At 48.1% G+C, this 22,663-nt stretch overlaps 1 protein-coding gene across 4 annotated transcripts in view; it reads right to left on the reverse strand.

Annotated features, from left to right (window-relative positions):
- The window catches only part of MRTFB (myocardin related transcription factor B), a 188,357-nt gene that overhangs the window by 1,797 nt on the left and 163,897 nt on the right, over positions 1–22,663 (reverse strand). For 3 of the 4 annotated variants that reach the window (XM_059415288.1, XM_059415285.1, XM_059415286.1), the window contains 2 exons: positions 9,210–9,270; positions 1,420–6,931 (listed from right to left, as the gene is read on the reverse strand). In XM_059415288.1, the coding sequence (XP_059271271.1) occupies positions 6,399–6,931; positions 9,210–9,270 (594 nt within the window). In that variant the 3' untranslated portion in view covers positions 1,420–6,398. Of the gene's footprint in view, positions 1–1,419; positions 6,932–9,209; positions 9,271–22,663 lie in introns of those variants that run through there. The other variant, XM_059415289.1, reaches the window with a different exon arrangement.

Below are 22,663 nucleotides of genomic sequence, written 5' to 3' on the forward strand. Positions count from 1 at the left end.
GGCCACGTTAACTGGTCGGGGACGTGTGGTTCCCATCTGTGCTGGAGTCGGTCTGCCCCGGTTCGGTGCCGGTGCGGGATTGCCCCGCGGGCTGGTTCTTGTTCATTTCCCGGCGCTGAGCGTGTGGGCGTGTCTGCGTTTACAGCGACCGGAGATTCACCCGGGTTCTAGAGCCAGTGTGCAGTAGGGGCTGTGGAGATGCGGGATGATGCCTGTGTCCAGTGTCTGAAAAGCTTTCCGAGGCTCGGTGTGGCCCAAAGTTAACAGAATTCTCGACAGGAGACTCTGAGGCCCCTCCACTGGGGGGGTCCTTGTGTGCCCGGCTCTCGCCTACCGTGCGGACCTGGTTTTTCAGACTTTGTGCGTGAAGGGGGTCCCACAGCTGAACGCCAGCATCTGTCTGGCCTGTGGCTGGGCGCACGGCAGGGCCACGGCCCCAACTGCTCATCATGTCTGGCCTCGCCCAGCCTGTTCCCTGTGCCTGGAACGTCCTCTCCGTGTGCACGTGCCGTGTGGGCCGCGCGCCTCTCCTCCGAGGCGGGGCACCTGCCCTGCTCCCTCTGACAGTGTTCTCTGCCCCCCTCGGGGTGGGGACACTGGCTGGTGATGTGTGATGTGATGACACATTTTAGGCCCTTGGGAACATCACGGACCCACAGATGTGCCGAGGCTGCTGTCTTGGTCCCTCAGCATCACAGAGACCGACCCTGGGGCTGTAGTTAGGTAATTCGTGATCTTTCTGTTCTCCTGGGCTGTGGGTGACAGACAGCGACACGAAAGCCCTGGCTGCCAATCTGGTTTACTCGTGGCCATTGTATTTCACCAGATTGAGGAGGAAAATAGAATGCTGTTTCCCTCAAAACTGTATCTTCACCACGGGCTTCCACTTTCCTAGATTGAAAATTAAATGCCATTTTAGGAAAAGACCCAATTCTAAAGACCATTTCCATTTTTATGGTCGATAAAAACACCTCATACAGTTTTTTGAAACCTGGTTCCATTGAAGGACTTTCTGGGCGTCTGGGGAACTTTGTTGGTGGCTCGATTGCTACCAAAGTGTTCGTGTTTCCCCTGCACAGCCCTGCTCGCCATGCCCTATCACGCTCTCCTCAGAGCTCCCTTCCCCTTGTAGGAGAATGAACATGACTTTGGTGTCAATCTGGTCATACTCAAGTTCAGCCAGTCCCGGTTTCTCCTTTGTATCCCCCGTTCCTGGCCTTGGGGGAGGCTGGCTCCCTGGATGTGTGAGCCACAGAGCTCGCCTCGGTGAGGCTACTGGTTTTGTGCGTGGCCAGCTCCTGTGGGGCGAGTTCCGAAGGGGGGGGGGTCTCCTCCGAAACCCCTGCCCACACCCAGCTCCACCGTGGCCCGCCCTGGCCCGTATGGTGTGGCCCACCATCTGCACAGCAAGAACCGTAGTACATCAAAATGTTCTTTATTTGAGACACAAAAATGCAAAATTGCTGAGATATCAAACGTTTGCTGACCGGCTACAATACTGCCACTATGTACAAAAGATCTGATGAGAAATGTGCACACATATAAAAATACAGTATGCGTTACTATGTACAGTACATGTGCAAATGTATGGCATCCAAACATGATACGGAATTGATTTCAGGGGTGCAAACAGCAAATACAAAGGCATCATGGTTTTCTTTTAAAAAACAACATAAAGGCAATACATGAATGGACCCCCCGATTGCCGTCATTTTTTTGTTCATTAAGCTAGTGCTTTCGTAAGCGGGGCTCTGTAGGTTGGTATCTTTCTCCCTGTTTTCACAAAGTGAGATGCTAAGACGTAATGTGACCATGAAAATCAGAAGAGAAACACCTATCACGCTGTGTTTCGACTGCAAGCAAGAAAAAAGGAAACTAATCTGCACTTAGGAAGAAGCTGTATTACTACTAAATATGTACTATTCTTAAACCAACAAAACAAATCTATACTATTTTACATGAAAACAATAGAGAAATATCTACACCTTTGTGAAAATTATAACCTTAAAGGGAGTAATACCTTTTTGGGACTGACTGTTGAGATATCGTTAGTCTCAAATTTTAAATAAAAAGTGCCTTCTTTTGGCAAATACTTGGCAATGCCTTTGGTTCCTTTAAAGCAAGTTTGCATTACTATTGGTTACTTGAGGTTAAGTACTTTTGGTAGATACTAAACCCTTTCCTCAATGCTCCCTCCTCCTCCGCGGTCAGCCAGTTTCCTTACAGCATAACGTAGAGAGGTAATGGTGAACGGGTCTCGGTGATTCTATGAACTTGGTTAAAGCTTTGTCTTAGTGGTTGGCACAAAGCTCTTTTGAACATGACAAGCTGCGTGGATTATCGCCAAGGACCTATTCTGATTCCAGAGAGCACCTTTGGTCTGAGATGGCCATCCCGTTGTCCGGGAGCGGTGACACCACCCGGCCGCGGCTCGTGGAGCACAGCGATGTGTTGGTGCGGCGGGGGAAGCGCTCTGTGTAAACACGTGCCGCTCTGGGCCGTCCTGGCCTCGCACCGGAGATCGGAGATCGCAGGGAGAGAGGCTCCGCGGGGCTGCGAGCGCTCCCCAGATCCGGCAAGGAAGAGGGAGCGGGGGGTAGGGGGTGGCACGCACGGCCTCCCTGTGGTCCTGCAGACAGAGTCACTTCACCAAGAGAACAGGTGGCCCGGACAGGCGTGCACGGGAGTGGGGCTGGAGACAGGGCGAAGAACGGCCGCGTCTTGTTACTTTCCAGTTGTGACCGCAGCGCTTGGCGGAAGAGCCAGGACACGGTAGGAAGCTCTGCAAACACAGACCTGCCCTGCTCAGCTCTGCTCCCCGACGGAGCGGCCCTTCCAGTTAACGTGCTTGGATCCCCTGGGCTCATTCCGTGGCCTCCAGGGCAGCGGACAGTGCGATGTTCTGCTGTGTTGCAGGGGGTCAGGGAGACGCGTGTGTGCGGAGAGGGTGACCGAACAGGGAGGGTTGTGTGTGGACCTGGAGAAGCGGGCTGCCCCTCTCAAGTGACTGCTGGCAAGAGCCTGAAGGGGTTTCGGGGGCTGTGCCGGCCAGAGCGCCTTTGCCCTGCACTTTTCTTGGGCCCCGCCTGTTTGTGGACATGAGAGGGACTGTCTCATCATCGCTTGTGGGGACAGTTGCTGGGCCAGCTGCTGCGGCTGGTTTCAGCCTGGGAATTAGGAACGGGCGCTTTAGAAAGTGGGGTGGCCTGGAATGATCGGGGGCGGGGGGAGGGCAGAGGAAGCCTGAGTCCACTCTGGTGAGCAGAGGGGGGGACAGGCTGCTGGCCCATCACTCGGGGCTGCTGACCGCACAGTTCCGGGGTGCTAGCAGATGACCGTGACTTTGCTTTCAGCGGGCAGTAGCCTGGGGGCCGCTGCAGACTGCCTCCCGAAATCGCACTTCCTAAAGTGTCAGTTACACGGATCACAGAACCGGGTTTTTTAAAAAGGAAACTTAAATAAGATCTCTCTAGTATTATAAAAATAGTCCTATAAAACACAGAGTATCTGAGCAAGAAATCCCACGAATTGAGAATATATCTATGTACAAATATGTGGCAAGTACTGTACAGTAGATTGCACAATTCTGGAAGAACGCTAGTGAACCCCCAGCAACATGCCCGGAGGGGCTCCCTGGACGCGCGCTGCTGAAATGTACACAGTAGCCCCCGGCCCCTAGACTCGCAAAGCCCAGGGCAGCTCTGGGGCGACTTGCTCTTCCTCCCGGCCCGGAGGACAGGAGCTGTCACCTGCATACCCTGGAGAGGCAAGCTCCATGCGACGGTGTTTCCGGAATATTCGGAGAGGTCAGACTGGATGGGAGAGAGCGCATGTCCAGGAGCTGGTTGTTTCCTTGGCAATGGGACATTGTGCAAGACGACGGGCCACACCCCCACGTCTACACCACACGCGAGCGTCCTGGCTGCCCTGCTCTGTGCTTTGACGGCCTTGACAACGCAGACAATCCGGTCAGCAGGGCCTCGAGGACAGCACGGTCTTTGGTCACTTCACCTGCTGCACGTCTCATCTTGAACACAGCTGCCCGTGCCCCGCAGGCCGGCCGCCCATGCCAGGATGGGAGGGCCCGGCGGAATGGGGCGGGTGGGGGCTGCTGGAGTTCGGGTCGGCGGGCTCCTCGCCGTCCCTGTCAAGGAAGCCCCGTACGTAAGGGTCTGGACGCACACGTGAAGGAACTCCCAGTCCAGAGCAAGCAGGCTGGCGGGGCGGCGCTGTCTGCGCTCCAGTGGATTTCTGGAGAGCACCCTTCCCGCAACATGTCTCCGGCCTTAGTTTGAAAAAGCAGCGGGGGAGCTGAGGGCTGGGAAAGCATCTCGGCGACCCCTCAAGATGGTGAAAATAGCAAGCAAGAGTCCACGGCGCTAGCTGGTCACTTGCCTCTCACAGTCCCACTGGTATCTGGGGTGCACTTGAGAAGCCACTGAAATCTGAGTGAATATGAAGCCCAGAGTCCACGTGCGGAGCAGGTGAGCCCCAGACAAAACCCACAGCCAGGACCACCCCCAGTCAAGTACCTGCCCCAGTAGGCAGCCGGTCCCCGGACGCAGGCCTTTCTGGAAGGGATGCACTGGGGCCGTGCGTCCCCCCAGGGTGACATTCTCTTGGGCTTGCTCCCACGGTGGCGTCCTGCTGACCCAGGCTACTGGACTCCAGGCGCTGGATTCCCAGTTTCTGAGCATTGAAACTGCTCCGTCAGACCATACCGCACACCGAGCGTAACCGCTTCTGCCCCGAACGCTTCAGACGTCTCTCAAGTTGGGAAGTGCCAGTTAACGGAGGGCTCCTGTGTTCCGGCCGAATCCTGGAAAAGCAAACTTTCCTCCCGTGGAGGAGCTACAAACCGAAATCAGATCGGCGCTCAGGCAAAGCGCAGACCCAGCCGTGATGCGTGGATTCTCTCTAAGCAGAGGGTCAGGTTGGCTCGGGCACGTCACCGTGGGGACGCAGAGAAAGCAACCTGGCCCTTGGGTTTACAGAACGTGAGGTGCAGACCATGGTGAGATTATTCAACAAACACCTTCACACTTTTTTTGGTAGATTTCAGGGTTTTTTTTTGTTTTTTTCTGAAAAGTTATTTACATTTTGTCCTAACCTTAAATGACTAGCTTGAGATAATTCTGGAAGTCCCGTGATAGTTGGCATTTTAGAAAATTCTTAAGGAACTACTCAGCAAATGGGTGATAACTTCTTTTCTATATGAAACAATGACTAGTAAAACCTCCAGTTTTTCCCTCTTCGGCTTGAGAACCTAGTGAGACCTCGGGAATGACATCCAGTTACTCGCCTGAAGGATGCCGTCAGGGAAGACGGCAGAGAAGAGGTGGTCAGAGCCGGGCCCCGCAGCCAGCCTGCCCAGATTCCCCCCCGGAACCCCCGCGGGAACACTCGGGGCTCCCGGCACACTTCTCCTCGGCCCTCTCTTTGCAACTCAACAGCTCAGAAGGATATTTTACAATGAGCCTTACTTGTTCTGTGAGATGGGTCTGGCTACCTGAAAGTCAGTCAGCATTTCTTTAAATATGGAAATACACATGGCTCAGGGACTCTAGAAACAGTCAAGTTATTAAAACAAGTAGGAGCGCTGGCTACCAATTCCTTACCCCAATGTAGGCTGTACAAATCACGACGTCAGGGTGGACATACAAATGTCTCATATACACATTAAAACCCACCTACTGAACCCCGAGGGTTGCTAATAGAATTTTCAGTGTTATCCATACACAAGGACAGTGTTTTGGAGACGTCGTCTGATGATGGTGAAGGATCTCGCACTTGAACTGAAACCTGGAAGCTACAGTTAAGATTCCCCAAATCACAAAACGACGACACAGATCAACGATGTTGGTTTCCGAACGGAAGCAGAAGTCCGCAGTGGCCGCTGTCTGGGAACGGGCGGGCGCCCTCCCCGGCCTCTGCCGCCCGCAGCCCGGCTCCGGTCGTGGCTGGGACGGGCCGCATGCAGGGGCCGCCGTCCCCTCATTGGAGGGGAGCTGTCTGCCTTGAGCGTCGGGTCTGAAGGTGACCGCAGAGGCGTAAATGTAGTTCATGGACGGCCAGAGAATCCTCGTGTCGCTCTCCCGCACACGTCCCTCTTCTGGATGTCTTTATTCGTTCTCTGCCGAAGTCTGGAGAAACAGGTGGGTCTTCTGTAACCAGTGACTTTTCAGAAGGCCCTGTGCTGTTAAGTTGGAGAAATTCACTGCTGGGCGCCGTGAAATGTGTTCGCACTTGGTTTCCAGGCTGTGACCATCTATCCGTTCTTCCCGTGACAACATACTGTAATGCAACAGCGCAACTCTGAATCTGTCTCTAAAAACTGACCTTGGAGAATGATCTTCATCTTCTGAAACGACATAGGCTCGAACGAGAAGTCAGCGATGTTAGTCCCACGGCAACGGCAGGTCCTGTGGATCTAGAAAGTCAGCGGAGAACATGCTGGGGGTGGTCGTGCTGAGGGGAGTGAGCCCTGACGTGTTAGGCATCGTGATGTCCAGCCACTCCATGTTGTCCAAGTTCGAGTCCGAAAGGTCCAGTGACAGACAGGGGGTACTGGCGGCAAACTGGGCCTCGGAAGTCTCCATGGGGGAGTGTGAGTGGTCCAGCACACCCGAGTGACTCAGCAGATCGTTCTGGAGGTCCTCGATCAGAGAGAAGGGCTCACTGTCCTCACTGCTGCTTGGCAGTGGGGCCATTTCGTTGGCCGGAGGTAAAGTTCCATCTAAGAACGCTTCCAGCTGGTTCTCCAAGCTGGCGGACAAACTGCTCATGGGTTCTAAGGAGATGGGTGGCGCCATCTGGACTTGGGGTGGTGGCCGGGACACCACTGTGTTGACCGGCATGGTGGTGATGCTGGCTGTCACCGGTCTCATTTTGGAGATGGGCGAGGGCTCTTCTTTTATAGGGAGGGAGATCTCTGTGCAAAACAATTGAAGGGATCAGTAAGTAACGATTCAGTGCTCTTTAAACACTTCTGGCACGTACCAGGAGAGTAGTTTCACTACTGGGCAAGGACGCAGACACCGTCCACCATGGGGTTAGGATGACGGCGGTGCTACTCGTCAGCTATGGTCCTTGGTGACCTAGCGGAGGGTGACTCATTTGAGTTAAATGGACACTAAAATTTATAACATTCTGATACACTTTCTCTCCCTTTCAGTAAGCGTGATAAGCATCACATGCAGTTATACGCCACTAGGCAGGAGTCGATGGCTTTATTATTTTGATTATTTCATCTCTGGGTCCTTGTTCTGCACTATTTCAGGCTTTAGACATGGAACCGTGGATCTGCCATCACTGTGGTTGCCACCCTTAAAGTCAAAGTGGGTGTCCCGTCTTTGCAGACGCGAAGTGCATTCGGAGACCACAGCAGATCTAATTAGTCTTTTTCCTGTTATCGTGACAGCCGAACCGCATGTCCCGTCAGCCACATACGTTCTGCAGGAAGTTCTACAGATACGATGCTGTCTTGTTTTCCTCCCAAATTAAAGCTAACACACCATTCCTCTGACCTTGACCGTATTTTTCTGACCTGTTCGCTTGTTTTCTGAGTTTACCTAAAATCTTGACGCTCTGGCAGATGTCTTAGTGAGCACTACTGATGCGTTCTTGCGGGATCAGGTGCAAAGGGAATGCGCCACCATCTGCTCTGGATTCCAGCTTTCATTTAGATACACATATTTGAATATTTCTTACTTTCTAATGGGTATCTGGTTTCATTTCTATGCCTACATGGGAGGAGAAATGGATTTACTAAGAGCTATGGGAACTCTGACTGGGACACAGGAGGACGTGAAGGCGCTCAAACGCCCACGCCGTCACATGCGTCGTCGACCGTGTGGACTCATGTGCTGACTCCCTGCGTGTGTCCTGTGTACGTCTGTTGTGTGTCCTTTCCTGCGGGCAGCTGAAAGCTGACAGTGCTAGGTAACCTGCCTCAGAATCAATTCTTTACATTTCTGTTTTCATTATCACTGGCCTTCATTCACAGTAAGATAATGTCCTCAATGGATACTTTGCCATTAAAAAAAAAAGTCCTGGTGTACCTGAGTGGCTCAGTGGGTTAAAGCCTCTGCCTTCAGCTCAGGTCATGATCCCAGGGTCCTGGGATCGAGCCCCACATTGGGCTCTCTGCTAGGCAGAGAGCCTGCTTCCCTTCCTCTGTGTGTGTGCCTCTTTGCCTACTTGTGATCTTTATCAAATAAATGAATTAAAAAAAAAAAAGTCCTTGTAGAAAATAACTCATTTGATGATGTCATCACATTTTCATTTCTAAGTTTGGGCTGTAAAAATTACTCCGCTTAATCATTTAGAAAGTCTTTGGCAAATGCATTTTAAAAAAAACCCAAACCTTAAGATCAGGCCATGAAACGGTTATTTATTTCCAGAGCATAAATATATCATATTTTGTAAGGCCAATGTAGTTCTTAGAAAAAAGAACTGCTCATGTAGAGTTATAGTTAAGCATCAAGAATTTCTTGTCTTCAAAACCAAACAGTACCTGCTATGAACGGAGAAATTTTTACCACTATTTAGGAAGCAGAATAGAACTCCTTTCATCAAGGTGATGTAAGAATCCTTTATTCTAAAACAGTGTTTTCAATTTTAAAATACTGATTTTTATACCTATTTTGAAAGATACATTTGCTGAGGTAGAGATAGCCTTGACTTTGTGAATGTGTGTCTGTGTGGTTCATACCTTTATCCCTTTCTAAGATGATATGTTATAAAGTCCAAGATTTTCAATTATATGTAGAAGGTGCGTTAAAATTGCCTTTAAATTTTCACCAAGATACTAAGGGCCTGTGCGACGTCACATGGTTGTTACGATGTTAGCGTGCACAACAGAGTGCTCTCGTCCCCACCCCCCACGGTCATCTACATATGGGACAGGTTTTGAAGTTTTCAACGTGGAATTTAAATGGGGCTCTATATGGCTGTTTTGAGACAGTCTGTTCTCAGCAGGCATAGATCTATGGATAAAATCTAACACGATGTTATTGTTTTAAGCTGAAAGAGTAACTTTTCCTCCATTTATAAGTTGTTTTAATGTCCTAATTGAAAACAGTAAACTTGGTTGGGATTAGAATACATTTTTCACTACTCCAAGATAGGCCGTGAGCTCTACAGGAAAACGTTGAGAAACTTGTCATGAAAGGCTACTCGGACGGGGTCTGATATGATTTGTGACCTACCTCCACTCTTGATGAGGATATCAAAGAGGTCGTCCATCTGCTGACTGTGTGCGTTGGAAATCTACAACAAAGGAGAACAGAAATCAGCCTTCTTTCCTACAGACACAGAAGCACTCTCCAATCAGAAGCTCTAAGCGACCTTACGAATCTATCACTTGATAATTTCGAGAACAGGGAGGTCACTGGAGACATGAAGCCATTTACCCTCTGTGTCACAGCTGATGAGCAGCTAAGAGCAGGAACAGGGCTGATACACACACATCAGCCGACCTATACACATCCCTTAGTCTTTACCACGGCATTCTGAGAGGCCGTTACTACTTGCTTCTAAAAATACTTGATTCACTTCCATTTATGTAAAAATAGAAGGTAGGCGTAAACTGCACTTACAGAGGGCACAGGCCAAGTTTTGACATCTGTGTATCCCCATAATGCTGTCAACACAGTCGAGATAGCCAGCATACCCGTGCCCTGCAAGTTTCCTCAGTGGCCTTTTGTAATAGTGCCATCTTCCTCATGCAACCCAGTGACTGCTTTTTCTGCTTATAGATGAGTTTAGTTCACATTTTTGGAGTTTTATAGCAATGAATCCTCACAGTGGAAGTGTTTTAGGTAGTGGATGAGGCTTCTTTCATTGAACATAATAATTCTGAGCTTTCTCCACGCTGGAGAGGATGCCTTAGGAATATTTTTATTGCCCAGGAGGTTTGTTTTGGTTGTTTCCATTTTTTGGCTGTTATAAGTTCAGCTGCTGTGGCATTTGTGTACAAATTTCTGCGCTGGGTAAGCACCGAGGAGGGGCATGCTGGAATCCTAGGGGAGTTATGGTGTTAACTTTTTAAGAAATGGCTGCTTGGCAAAGTAATATTTTTCCGTTTCCACCAGCAGTGTCTGGTATTTCTGGTCATTCCACATCCTTGTCAACACTGGGTATGGTCAGTCGTTTCAATTTTAGGCATCTCATAGGTATGTAGGGGTATGGCGTTGTGGTTTCAATGTGCATTTTCCTAATGACTCATAATGTAGAGTATCTGGTCACATGCTTGCTGGTCATCCATGTATCTTTTTTTGGTGAAACGGCTGCTCTAATCACTTGCCTCTTCCAGACTTCTTCGGTTTACTGTTTGCATGGTGTATCTTTTTCTGACTTTGAACCTGTGTCTTTGTATTTCAAGTATGTCTCTTCAAACCCGGAAACGGACTTTTAGCTATAGAGAACAGACGAATGGGTACCAGAAGAGGGGTGGGTGGTGGGGGGGCTGGGGGGATAAGGGGGTGCACTTGTCATAAGCAGAGAGGTGTATGGAGGTGCTGAGTCCCTCCGTTGTGCACCTGAAACTAATACTACATTGCATATTAAGTGGAATGTAAATAAAAACATAAAAAATAAAAATTTTATCAACTAGGGCACCTGGGCCTTCGGCTCAGGTCATGATCTCAGGGTCCTGGGATCGAGCCCCATGTCAGGCTCCCTGCTCAGTGGTGAGTTTGTTTCTCCCTCTCCCTCTGTGATGGCTTCCGCGCACTCTCCAATAAATAAATAAAAATCTTTAAAAATTTGTATCAATGAAAAAAAAAAAGATCTCTCTTATAGGTGCATGTATGTGTTCCCTATTGATTTACACATTACTCTAAGCAGTTTAGTGGCTTAAAATGCTAAAATTATTATCTCAGTTTCTGTGGGTCAGGAATTTAGCAAGAGTTTAGATGAGTAGTTCTGGCTTGGGATCTTTCATGGGTCAAGATGTTGGCCAGGCTCCAGCCATCTTCAGGGGAGAATGTGCTTACAAAGATGGCTCACTCCACGATGGCCATTTGGTCCTGGGGATTGACAGGAGGCCTCCGTTCCCCTTCACCTGGGCCTGTCCAGAGCGCTGCAGGAGGGACTTGCCTTTTCTGAACTAGCATCAGAAGTCCAGCACCATCACTTCGGCCAGTTCGGTCATAAGCGAGTCATGAGTCCAGGCCCAGGGAGGGATGTCAAAGAAATACCAGACATCTTAAGATGTAGTTAGTTGGGTCTGTCTGATAATTTCTGCATTTTAAAAAAATTTTATTTATTTATTAATTTAATTTATTTATTTGACAGAGATCACAAGTAGGCAGAGAGGCAGAGTCGGGGAGGGGGGAAGCAGGCTCCCCGCTGAGCAGAAAGCCTGATCGGGGCTCGATCCCAGGACCCTGAGATCATGACCTGAGCTGACGGCAGAGGCTTTAGCCCACTGAGCCACCCAGGCGCCCCAATCTTTCTATTTTATAAAAGCTGTACTTCAGTTGTTGCTGTAGGCATATAGTAAACATCCTTAGTTCACAGATTATTTCATGTTGTACTGTTGTATATAAAATATAAAATCCCTGAAAACGTAAAGATCCACTTCCTCTGAAATTTCATTAGTTATTTTATTTTTTACGGTATAGGTTTTTTGGTGATGAATTCTTATGTTTCCTTTACCTGAAAATATCTTTAGTTCATTTTCATTCTTAAAGGACATTTTTTACTTGATGAAGAATATTCTGGTTTGACAGTCTGTTCTTCCCCTCTAAGAGTTTCTAGAGATCTTGTTCCACTGTTTTCTGATTCTGGTAGTTTCTGATGAAAAGTCAATCATAAATTGTTGTTACCCTGTGTGCACTGTGTTTCGTTTCATGCTGTCAAGATCTGCTCTTTAATTCGGCGGTCAGTAATTTGACTATGGTAGGACTAGGCCTTCTGTTTGTCCTGGTTGGTGTTCACTGAGCATCTCCAAGTTATAAACGTGTCTTCATCACACTGGTGAAAAATCTGACCTTTATTACAGTATTTTATCTGCCTCATTCTCTTCTCAGATTCCTCTCGTGCCCATCTTAGCTGACATTCTGGGCTCCTTAAAAACATTTTAGTTATTTAGACTGGAGAAATTCTATTGGTTTATCTTCAAGTTCATTGACTAAATTTTACCTTTTACCTACCTACAGCCTTTTTACCTTTTTCACTGTCGCCTCCGTTCTTTGAAGACCATCCATAATTTTTTTCATTTTATTTTTTCCATTTCATTAAAAAATCATTTCTATATTTGCTAGTTTTCATTCATTATGAATATATTTTCCTTTACCTCACGGATTGTTAGTGGTTTTAAAGTCCTTATCTGCAAGTTCTAACATCCGGATTAGCTGGTCTTAGTTGACTGCCTTTTGCCCTTGAGAGAGGACTGCATTTTCTTATTTGCACACTGTACGTTAGGAATGCCTGTTATGGATATCAAATTGTGAAGCCTCTGTATTCTGTTATTTTTCTCACATGAGTGGCTTTTTGTTTTTTTTTTTAATATTTTATTTATTTGATAGAGACACGGAGAGAGAGGGAACACAGGCGGGCGGAGTGGGAGAGGGAGAAGCAGGCTTCCTGCGGAGCAGAGAGCCCGATGCAGCATCAACCCTAGGACCCCGGGACCATAACCTGAGCAGAAGGCGGACGCTTAAGGCCTGAGCCACCCGGGCGCCCTTAGTGGTTTCTTGTGTGTCAGCAGGCACTTAATGACCTTTCAAAATGTTTTTTGGGTAGAAGTTCCAATCACAGCTCACATCTTTTATCTGTAGCTCAGCTTCCAGGACCACAGAGTGTGGCTGAGGGGTCTGCTGGAGGTGTGGGCAGACAATTTGGGGATCTCCCCTCTAGTTCTTCCCCTCTTAGGTTGATCTCAACTCGGCTCTCTGACTTCCTGGGGCATAAAAGCTCTGGTTTTTCTGCCAGTAACCTCACCACTTAGCTTGACGCCAGAGTAAAAGCAGCAGAAGAGCGAAGTGACGCTCTCTCGCCCTCCCCTGCGCGGACTCCTCATCAGACTGTGACCGCATCGGATCCCTCTCCAGGCCCTCCATGTTCCTGCTTTTTGTCTTAGGACCAGGCTGTACAGCTGATAGCGCTGGTAGGTTCCTTCGCCAGCAGTGGAACTGGAAGTCTGAGTAAACGTATTTGAAAAACCTCAGGATGCCTGGAGTTTGATGCGCAGAGCTATATAGAGACGACCAGCCCCGGATGGAGAGCGGGGCTCCCTCCGCCTACAAGCACGAACCAGAGATTAAAGTGACGTCATCGTTCTCTGGTGTTGCTCCATGTTATAGACTGAGAAGTTCTGAGAACCAGGTTAGGAAGGAGGAGTGCTACCTTTTGTTTCTCTAAAAATGCCAGTTTAAGGGGCGCCTGGGTGGCTCCGTCGTGAAGCGTCTGCCTTTGGCTCCGGGCATGATCCCAGGGTCCTGGGATTGAGTCCTGCATCGGGCCCCCTGGTTCAGCACCACTGGTTCTCCCATCCTTCGTGTACGTGTTTCCAACTCTTCCTGAAATTTGGTTTTTCCCTCACAGAGAAGGGCCCCTGCTGAGGACGGACCTGAAGAAACCTTTCGTGACCGACCCCAGTGCCGCTCCCTTGGCCCGAAGCACAAGGCAAGCGCCCCCGCCCTCAGGGAGGCCCCCCCCGCCCCCTGCCGAGCACCCCTGCCCGCCCTGGGCAAGGGCGCCAGACCGGACACGCACTGTGGCTGCTCCCCGAGGCCAGCAGGTGGGTCAGCGAGACACTCCCCGGCTGAGGGCCCGGCCCGGCCGGGGCCTGCTGCAGAGAGTGTCGACAGCTCTTGGCACACAAGCCATCGGGCCACACCGAGTCCCCCCTGAGAACGTGGGAGCTCGGGCACCGGCACAGCTGGGCTGACGGCCCCGTTTGCTGCGGGCGCCGAACGCTCTTCCTGGGACGGCTCGAGTGTGTCCTCTGCTCGCAGGGCCCGCGGAGCGCCGTGACGCCCACCCGCGGCAGCCTCGGTGAGGCGGGGGTTCCTTCCTGAAAGTGCCCGTGCTCGGTTTAGATGGGCAGGGAGACCCGGAGAGAGGCTCGGGGGTGGGGGGTGGGGGTGGGGGTGGGCACGAGGTTCCCATTGCTGGGCGCCCGCCACAGGCCAGCCAGGAGCTCTGTTCCCATCTGAGAATGGGGAGCCCCCGGGTGGGCTCGGGGGACGGGCAGGCATCTTACGCACACGGTGAACTCAGGAGGACCCCAGGCCTGTCCGCTTCCAAGGGCCTTTGCTCAACATGCTAGCAAAGCTGCCCGCCGGAGCGGAGAGGGCTGCGGACAAGAGTGAGGCGAGGCCGGGCGAGGCGGGGGCTGAGCACTCTTGGCGTCCAGCCAGGGCCAAGGTCGTTTCATGCCACCCTGACAAATACGGAGACCTTAGAACAGAGGGACCTGCAGAGGACTTCTGGGAAAATGGTGGTTTGTCCCACGGAAACACCTAGGTAACAGCCACGGCGGTGCAACTAAGACGGCGGGCACAGCAGCCTTCCCGCGGCGAGCGGCAGACAGGAGGACACACGGGAGAGAGCGGGGAGGCCGAGACGCAGGAGGGCCAGTGAGACCAGCCGCAGATGAGGGACACCACAAGCACGAGAAGGGAGAGGGCCCTCCATCGGGCACTCCAGCCCCAGGGGAGCTGCACTGGGAAGATTTGGAAGCCAGTGGGGCTTAGCTCGGGGAGCGCCAGATGGCCATAGGAAACGGAGCCCCCCCCATCCTTAAAGACCCTGCCAGACTACCCACTGAGATACAGCCTCGAAGCAGCAGTTTGAAAAGCACCTGGCGTGTAAGGGAAGACTGACTGCCTGATCTCAGAACCTGTGCTGGGGAGGAAGTGATCTTTGGGAGACTTCAGCAAGGGCAAAAGAGCCGGGCTGGGGTGGCGCCGTTCCTCCTCTGCCCGAGCCCGGACCCCTGACACTTGCAGGCACCAGGGCAAACACCCTCACCTGCCTTGCGAACACCACCCCCTGCTCTGCACTCTCCTGGGCGCACACACCCTGCCACCTGCCCCAGGCAGAGAGGACAGTAACGAATTCTATTGCAGCCTCAGCAGGAAGCAGGGGCAGGCCTCTGACCGGACAGCTGACCCACCAACCTCTGACCGGACAGCTGACCCACCAAGGAAAGGCTCTTGGAGACAAGGCAGGGAGAGTGCCCTGCGGGTTGGTCCAACCACAGCCCTGGCAAGTGGGCTGAGGGCAGGGATCTGGTTTCCTCCAACTACAAGCCCAAGGCTGCCCTGGTCTGGTCCCGTAACAGCCCAGAGATCAAACCCTGCCACAACAGGCAAAGTGGGCCGCTGCAGCCGCCTGGACTGCAGGCAAACACGGCTCAGCCACCGCAGTAGGATGCACGCAACACACGTCAGAGCCCCCCCGCCCCAGCAGCTACTGCTGGGGAACAGGCACGGGGCACTACGGACCTCCCCCTCCCGAGGCCACTGCTCTTAAGTGCAGGAGACGGAGCTGACTTTCCTAGTACACAAAACCACCCGAGATGGAGACGGGAATGCATCCCCACATATAAGAAAGAACCGAAAATGACCTATTCAATAAATGAAATTAAAAAGCTACAAGAGGGAATCGATCATAGAGTAGAGGAAGCAGAAGACTGGATGAGGCAGCTGGAAGACAGAGTAACGGAGAGCAACCAAGCTGAACAACAAAAGCAGCAGCAGTGAGAACAGGGTAAGGGAACTCTGCGACACGTTATGAGGATCCCAGAAGGAGAGGAGAGAGAAAAGGGAGCACACAATTTATCTGAAGAAGTAAGAGCCAAAAACTTCCTTAATCTGGGGAAGGAAGCAGGCCCGTGTAGACCACACCGAGTAAACAGCTGTATGCCAAGGAAACTCCATGTGACTCTCCCCTCATTTGTCGGCATAAACTTGCAGCACAGAAGGGAGTGGTATTGATGAGGGAGCAGGAGGCTGGCTGAGGACAAAGCAAGAGCTGGCGCCTTGCGCCCCCCCCTTCATCCGCTCCCCTCCATATGTGTAGCATTCCTTAGGCACCCCTGACCGCCCTAAAACGATAAATAGTTAACAGCTCCAATCCTGCAAGACAGGAGTCCCCCTTGGTTTGCAAATGTCCTTGAGATTACAACAAAGAAGTTACCTTATCAATAGCCCAATTTCCAAAGACACAGAACTCAGTTCCTCAAGCCCTAATGTCACCCTCCCCTCCATAAAAAACCGAAGGAGGCGGAGGTAGAAGGAAAAGTAAATAAAGTTAAATGTCTTCTAAACCTAAATCTCATTAACAAGGATGCTTGATAGCAGGAATGTAACATTCCACCAGACTCCCAATTGTCTTTACTTGATAGTAACCAGGCCTTCAATATCCTGATAGTATTCTTTGCCCCAATAGCCCTTCTGGACACCCCTTTGTCCTCACCTACCCAACTCCTGTGTATATAACCAGCCACTCCTCACAACCCGGGGCAGCAGCTCTTCCTGCCCACGGGTCCTGTCCCTGTGCTTTAATAAACCACCATTTTGCACCAAAGATGTCTTAAGAATTCTTTCTTTAGTCATCAGCTCCGAACCTCACCCCACCGAACCTGACTTAGGTTCTGGGACTTCATCAGTATGATATATTCCAAGTGCTAAAAGGAAAAAACTGCCAAAAATACTCACCCAGCAAGGATATCATTCAGAGAATTAGAAGGAGAGAAAAAGAGTTTCCCAAACAAAACATAAAGGACTTCATCACCACTAAACCAGCTCCACAAGAAACATTAGGGGATTTCTTTGGAAAGAAAAGGCCATCATGAGGAGGAAGAAAATTAGGAAAGGAAAAATTTCACAGGTAAATACAAACATAATGAAACTAGATTAATCCTATAAAACCCAGTGTGAAGGTTAAAGTACAAAAGCAGTAAAATCAATTATACCTATAACAGGGGAATGGCCAAAAAAAAAAAGGGATGTAAAAGTATGACATCATGTACATAAAATGTGCAAGGGGGAGGAGTAAAAATGTAGTGCTTTCAGAATGGATGCACATTTAAATGACCATCAACTTAATATATATTTGCTATATGCACAGGATGTTATCTCTCATCCTAATGGTAATCACAAATCAAAAATTGGTAATAGATACGCAAAAAAGAAAGAAAAAGGAATCAAGCAGCTCACTCAAAAAAGACATCGAACCACAAGGGAAGAGAGCAAGACAGGAAAGGAGCAGAGAAATAAAATCCAACCATAAAACAAGTAACAAAGTGGTAATAAGTACATGCCCATTAATAATTAGTTTGAATGTAAATGGTCTAAATGTTCCAATCAAAAGACACAGGGTGACCGAATGGACAGGGTGACCGAATGGTCCATCTATACAGGGCTGACGGGAGCCCACCTTCAGACCTAAAGACTCACGCAGATTGCAACTGAAGGGATGGAAAACATTTATCCTGCAAATGGGAGTGAAAAGGAAGCTGGCAGAGCAATTCTTACAGTATTGGACAAAACAGACTTTAAGACAAAGGACACTACATAATGATAAAGCCAACAACTGAGTAAGAGGATCTAACAATTGCAAACAGTTAACGCACCCAATCTGGGAGCACCTAAACCTAAAGAAACTACTAACACACGTAAGGGAAGAAACTGACAGTGGTATTTAATAGTCAGGGACCTCACCCCACTTACATCAATGGACAGATCATCCAGACAAAAACAAGGAAATAGTGGCTTTGAATGACACATTGGACTAGATGAACCTAACACACATTCAAAGCATTTCATTCAAAAACAGCAAAATACATTCTTTTCAAGTACATATGGAGCGTTCTTCAGAATAGATCACAGACAAAACAAGTCTCAATAAATTTAAAAAAGACTGAAGTCCTATCATGCATCTTTTCCAACCACAATGGCATGAAACTAAAAATTAATCACGAGAAATAAATCTGGAAAGAACACGGTATGTGGAGGCTAAATAATGCACGACTAAACAATGACTGGGTCAGCCCGTAAATCAAAGAGGAAACAAACCAGAGACAAACGAGACTGAAAACATAATGCTCCAAAATCTTTGGGATGGAGCAAAACTATTCTAAGACGAAAGATGACAGCAATGGAGGCCTACCTCAAGGGGCAGGAAGAATCTCAAGCAACTTAGTCTTAAACCTAGAAGAGCTAGAAAAAGAACAACGCTCAAAGCCAGTAGAAAGAACGAAATAATAAAGATTAGAGCAGAAATAAATGAAATAGAGACAAAAATAACCACAATGGGATAGATCAGGGAAACCAGGAACTGTTTCCTTGAAATCACAACTAAGATAAACCTTTAGCTAACCTCATCAAAAAAGGAGGACTCAGAGTCACGAATGAAGGAGAAGCAGTAATACCGCAGAAAGACAAGAGTACAAGGGAATACTATGAAAACTGATGTGCTAACAAACTGGACAAGCTAGAAGAAATGGATGAATTCCTAGAAACATATCACTTTCCCAAAGTGAATTAGGAAGAGACAGAAAATTTGAACAGACTGATTACAAAGAAATAAAATCAAGTAATAAAAGAAAACTTCAACAAACAAAAGTCCAGGACCGGATGGCTTCACAGGTGACTTCTACCAAACATTTAAAGAAGAGTTAAGACTTATTATTTTCAAACTAATCCAAAATAGAAGAGGAAGGAAAGCTTCTAAATTTATTTTACAAGTCCAGCACTGCCCTGACACCAAAACCAAAAAAAGACACTACAAGAAAAAGAAAACCGTGGGCCAGTATTTCTGATGAACACAGATGCAAAATCCTTAACAAAATATTAGCAAACCTAATTCAACAGTACATTAAAAAGATCATTCACCATGAACAAGTGGTTTTTATTCCTGGGATGAAAGGGGGGTTTGATACTTGCAAATCAATCAATGTGATACATGACCTTGGTAAGAGAAAGTAAGAACCATATGATCAGGGGCACCTGGGTGGCTCAGTGGGTTAAAGCCTCTGCCTTCGGCTCAGGTCATGATCTCAGAGTCCTGGGATCGAGCCCCGCATCGGGCTCTCTGCTCAGCAGGGAGCCTGCTTCCCTCTCTCTCTCTCTCTGCCTGCCTCTCCATCTACTTGTGATTTCTCTCTGTAAAATAAATAAATAAAATCTTTAAAAAAAAAAAAAAAAAAAAGAACCATATGATCACATCAGTTGATGCAGAAAAAGCATTTGCTAACGCATGACATCCATTTATGATAAAAACTCTCACCAAAGGTTTAGAGGGAACATACCTCAGCATCATAAAGGCCGTATGTGAAAAACCCCACATTCAATGGTGAGAAACAGCTCTTCCTCTGAGATCAGGAACAAGTCAAGGATGTCTACTCTCACCACTTTTATTCAACACAGCACTGGAAGTCCTAGCCATAGTAATCAGACACAAAATGAACTAAAAGGTATCCAAACTGAAAAGAAAGAAGTAAAACTTCTATTTGCAGATGACATGATACTATATGTAAAAAAACACTCAAGACTCCACCAAGAAACTACTAGAACTGATAACTGAGTAAATACAAGGTTAATATAGAAATCTGTTGCATTTCTATACATTAATAAAATGAAGTAGCAGGAGGAGACATTAAGGAAACAAGCCCATTTTCAACTGTACCAAAAAGAGTTAAATACCTAGGGATAAACTTAACCATGGAAGTAAAAGACTTGTAGTCTGAAAACTATGAAACTTATGAAAGAACCTGAAGATGACAAACAAGTGGAAAGACAGTCCATGTTTATGAGTGGAAGAACCAATATTGTGAAAATGTTCACACTACCCAAAGCGATCCACAGATTTAATTCAGCCTCTACCAAAATACTAACACTGTCCACAGAACTAGAGCAAATAATCCTAAAATTTGTATGGAACCACAAAAGACCCCGAGGAGCCAAAGCCATCTTGAAGAAGAAGAATGAAGTTGGAGGCATCACAATCCCAGTTGTCAAGATACAAAACTATAGTGATCGCAACAATATTACACAGGCAGCAGTGATCACATGTAGATCAATAAAACAGAATACAATCCAGATATAAAGCTATTCTATGGCCAATTAATCTATGACAAAGGAAGCAAGAATACACAATCAAGTAAACACAGTCTAACTTAAAACAGTGTTGGGGAAACTGGACAGCTACATTCAGAAGAATGAAACTGGACGCCTTTTTTACACTGTGCACAGAAATAAATTCAAAATGATTAAGGACCTAGATGTGAGACCTGAAACCATGAAAGTTCTAGAAGAAAACGCAGGCAATAACTTCTTGCATATCACTCATAGAAGCATTTTTTAATATATGTCTCCTCTGGAAAGGGAAACAAAAGCAAAATTAAACTTGGTGCTACACCCGAGATAAAAAGTTTCTGCCAGTAAAGGAAACCATCAACAAAACAAAGAGGCAACCTATTGAACTGGAGAAGATATTTGCAAATGATATATCTGATATATATATTTGCAAAATATATAAAGAACTTAAACAATTCAATACCAAAAAAAACCAAACCAAACCAAAACAAAACAAAAAATAGTTTCTCCAAAGAAGACACAGGTGGCCAAGAGACACGTGAAAAGATGCTCAACATCACTCATCATCAGGGAAATGCAAATCAAAACCACAAGGAGCTCTCACCTCCCACCTGTCAGAATGGCTAAAAATAACAAGTGTTGATGAGGACGTGGAGAAAAAGGAACCCTTGTGCACTGTGGGTGTGAATGCAAACTGGTGATGCCACTGTGGAAAACAGTATGGGGGTTCCTCAAAAATTAAAAATAGAATTACCTTACAATCCAGTAATCTCAGTACGGGGTATTTATGCAAAGAAAACAAAACACTAATTTGTAAAGAGATATGCACCCCCGTGGAAAGTGCGGCATTATTTACAATACCCAAACTATGGAAGCAACCCGTGTCCACCACAGGCGAATGCCTGAAGGAGGTGTGGTATTCACACACAATGGAATCCTACTCTGCCGTAAAAACAAGGATGGACCCAGAGGGGATAATGCTAAGTGAAGTCAGTCAGGGAGAGAAAGACAAATACGAAGCTATCTCCCTCATATGTGGAATTTCAGAAACAAACAAAGGAAAAAGAGGCAATAAAAAAACCGACTCCTAAATACAGAGAACTGGTTGTTGCCAGAGGGAGGTGAGTGGGGGGGATGGCTGAAATTAAGGGGATGAGCATAGAATTGTATAGAATTACGGAGAAGTGTATAGAATTACGTAGTCACTATATTGTACACCTGCAACTAATCGAACACTGTGTGTTAATTGTACTTGAATAAAAAGAGAGAAGCCCATATAAAATACATGCCGGGGCCCATCACCTCATCTATCCTTCATGGGACCCATTCCCCCAAGGAGAATTTAAAGGAAAAACTTCGAGTTTGATTAAGTAGGAATTGAAGGTTCCACAGCTGCCAAACTGTCTGGGAGTCTTCACGGTGCACGGTATTTTGATTTAAAGTAGCATTTACAGGAGAAGCATGGGAAATGGCCGAGTGGGAGGCTCCTGAGCTCACTTCCCATGGACACATCAAGTGTGGAACTAAATATAGTGAGACTCACTCTGAAATGACCTGGAGGCTAACAAAATTCTCTCCCACAGCTAAAGATCTAAAGAAGGCCCCACAGAGAAGGGAGGGGGGGCAGGGACGCGGTGAGGAACCAAATCCCTGGCACCGTGCTCTAGGTCACCTGGGAGCGTGGGAGTCCTCCATGAGGATCCAGGGGGATCAAGCCCCACGGTGGGCACCCCACCCTGGGGATTTGCAATGGGTAGATGAGCCCCCAAAACCTTTGGCTTTGCAAATCAGTGGGGCAGGGGCCAGAAGGCTCTAGGGAGGGGCGCCTGGATGGCTCAGTGGGTTAAAGCTTCTGCCTTCAGCTCAGGTCATGATCCCAGGGTCCTGGGATTGAGCCCCGCATCGCATCTGCTCAGCAGGGAGCCTGCTTCCTCCTCTCTGCCTACTTGTGATGTCTGTCTGTCAAATAAGTAAATAAAATCTTTAAAAAAAAAAGGCTCTAGGGACCTGAGATTCTGCTCTTAAAGGGCCAGTACTTTTTATCACTTGGTGTGAGACCTGGCACAGAAGTGGCAGTTTGGAAAGTGTCCAGGTTGTGTGTGAAGGGGACTTACTTTTTTAGGGCAAGTGCTGGGAGAGCAGGGATCTGGGGATAATTTGTATATGAATGTAACTGCTGCTGGGAGCCAGCTCTGACCCTCCTTCTCTCTGTATCCTGCTAGCTGTCGCCCTGCCCGCCAGCACACCCACAGAAGTCTTGGCCAGTCACGACAGCAGAGTGCACACAGTCCACACAGAGGACACCCCTGGAGTGACCAGTTCTGGTGAGCAGGGGGGTCTGCATTCCTGGGCCTCACAGGATGCCTTCTACACAGGCCACCACTTTTAAGACCAGGAGATGTAGCCGGCCTATCTCAGACACAGAAACAAATCCAGAGGCAGACTACATGAAACAGAAGCAGTCTGCCTGATGAAGAAGTCAAAGTAATGGTCATAAAGATGCTCAATGGATCTGAGAGAAGAGTGGGTGAACTTAGAACTTCAAGAAGCAGAGAACAGAAAAAAGAATCAATCAAAGCTGAAGAATAAAATAAAGGAGCTGAAAAACA

This window comes from Mustela nigripes, chromosome 11 (assembly GCF_022355385.1).
Source record: "Mustela nigripes isolate SB6536 chromosome 11, MUSNIG.SB6536, whole genome shotgun sequence".
Lineage (NCBI taxonomy): Eukaryota > Metazoa > Chordata > Mammalia > Carnivora > Mustelidae > Mustela > Mustela nigripes.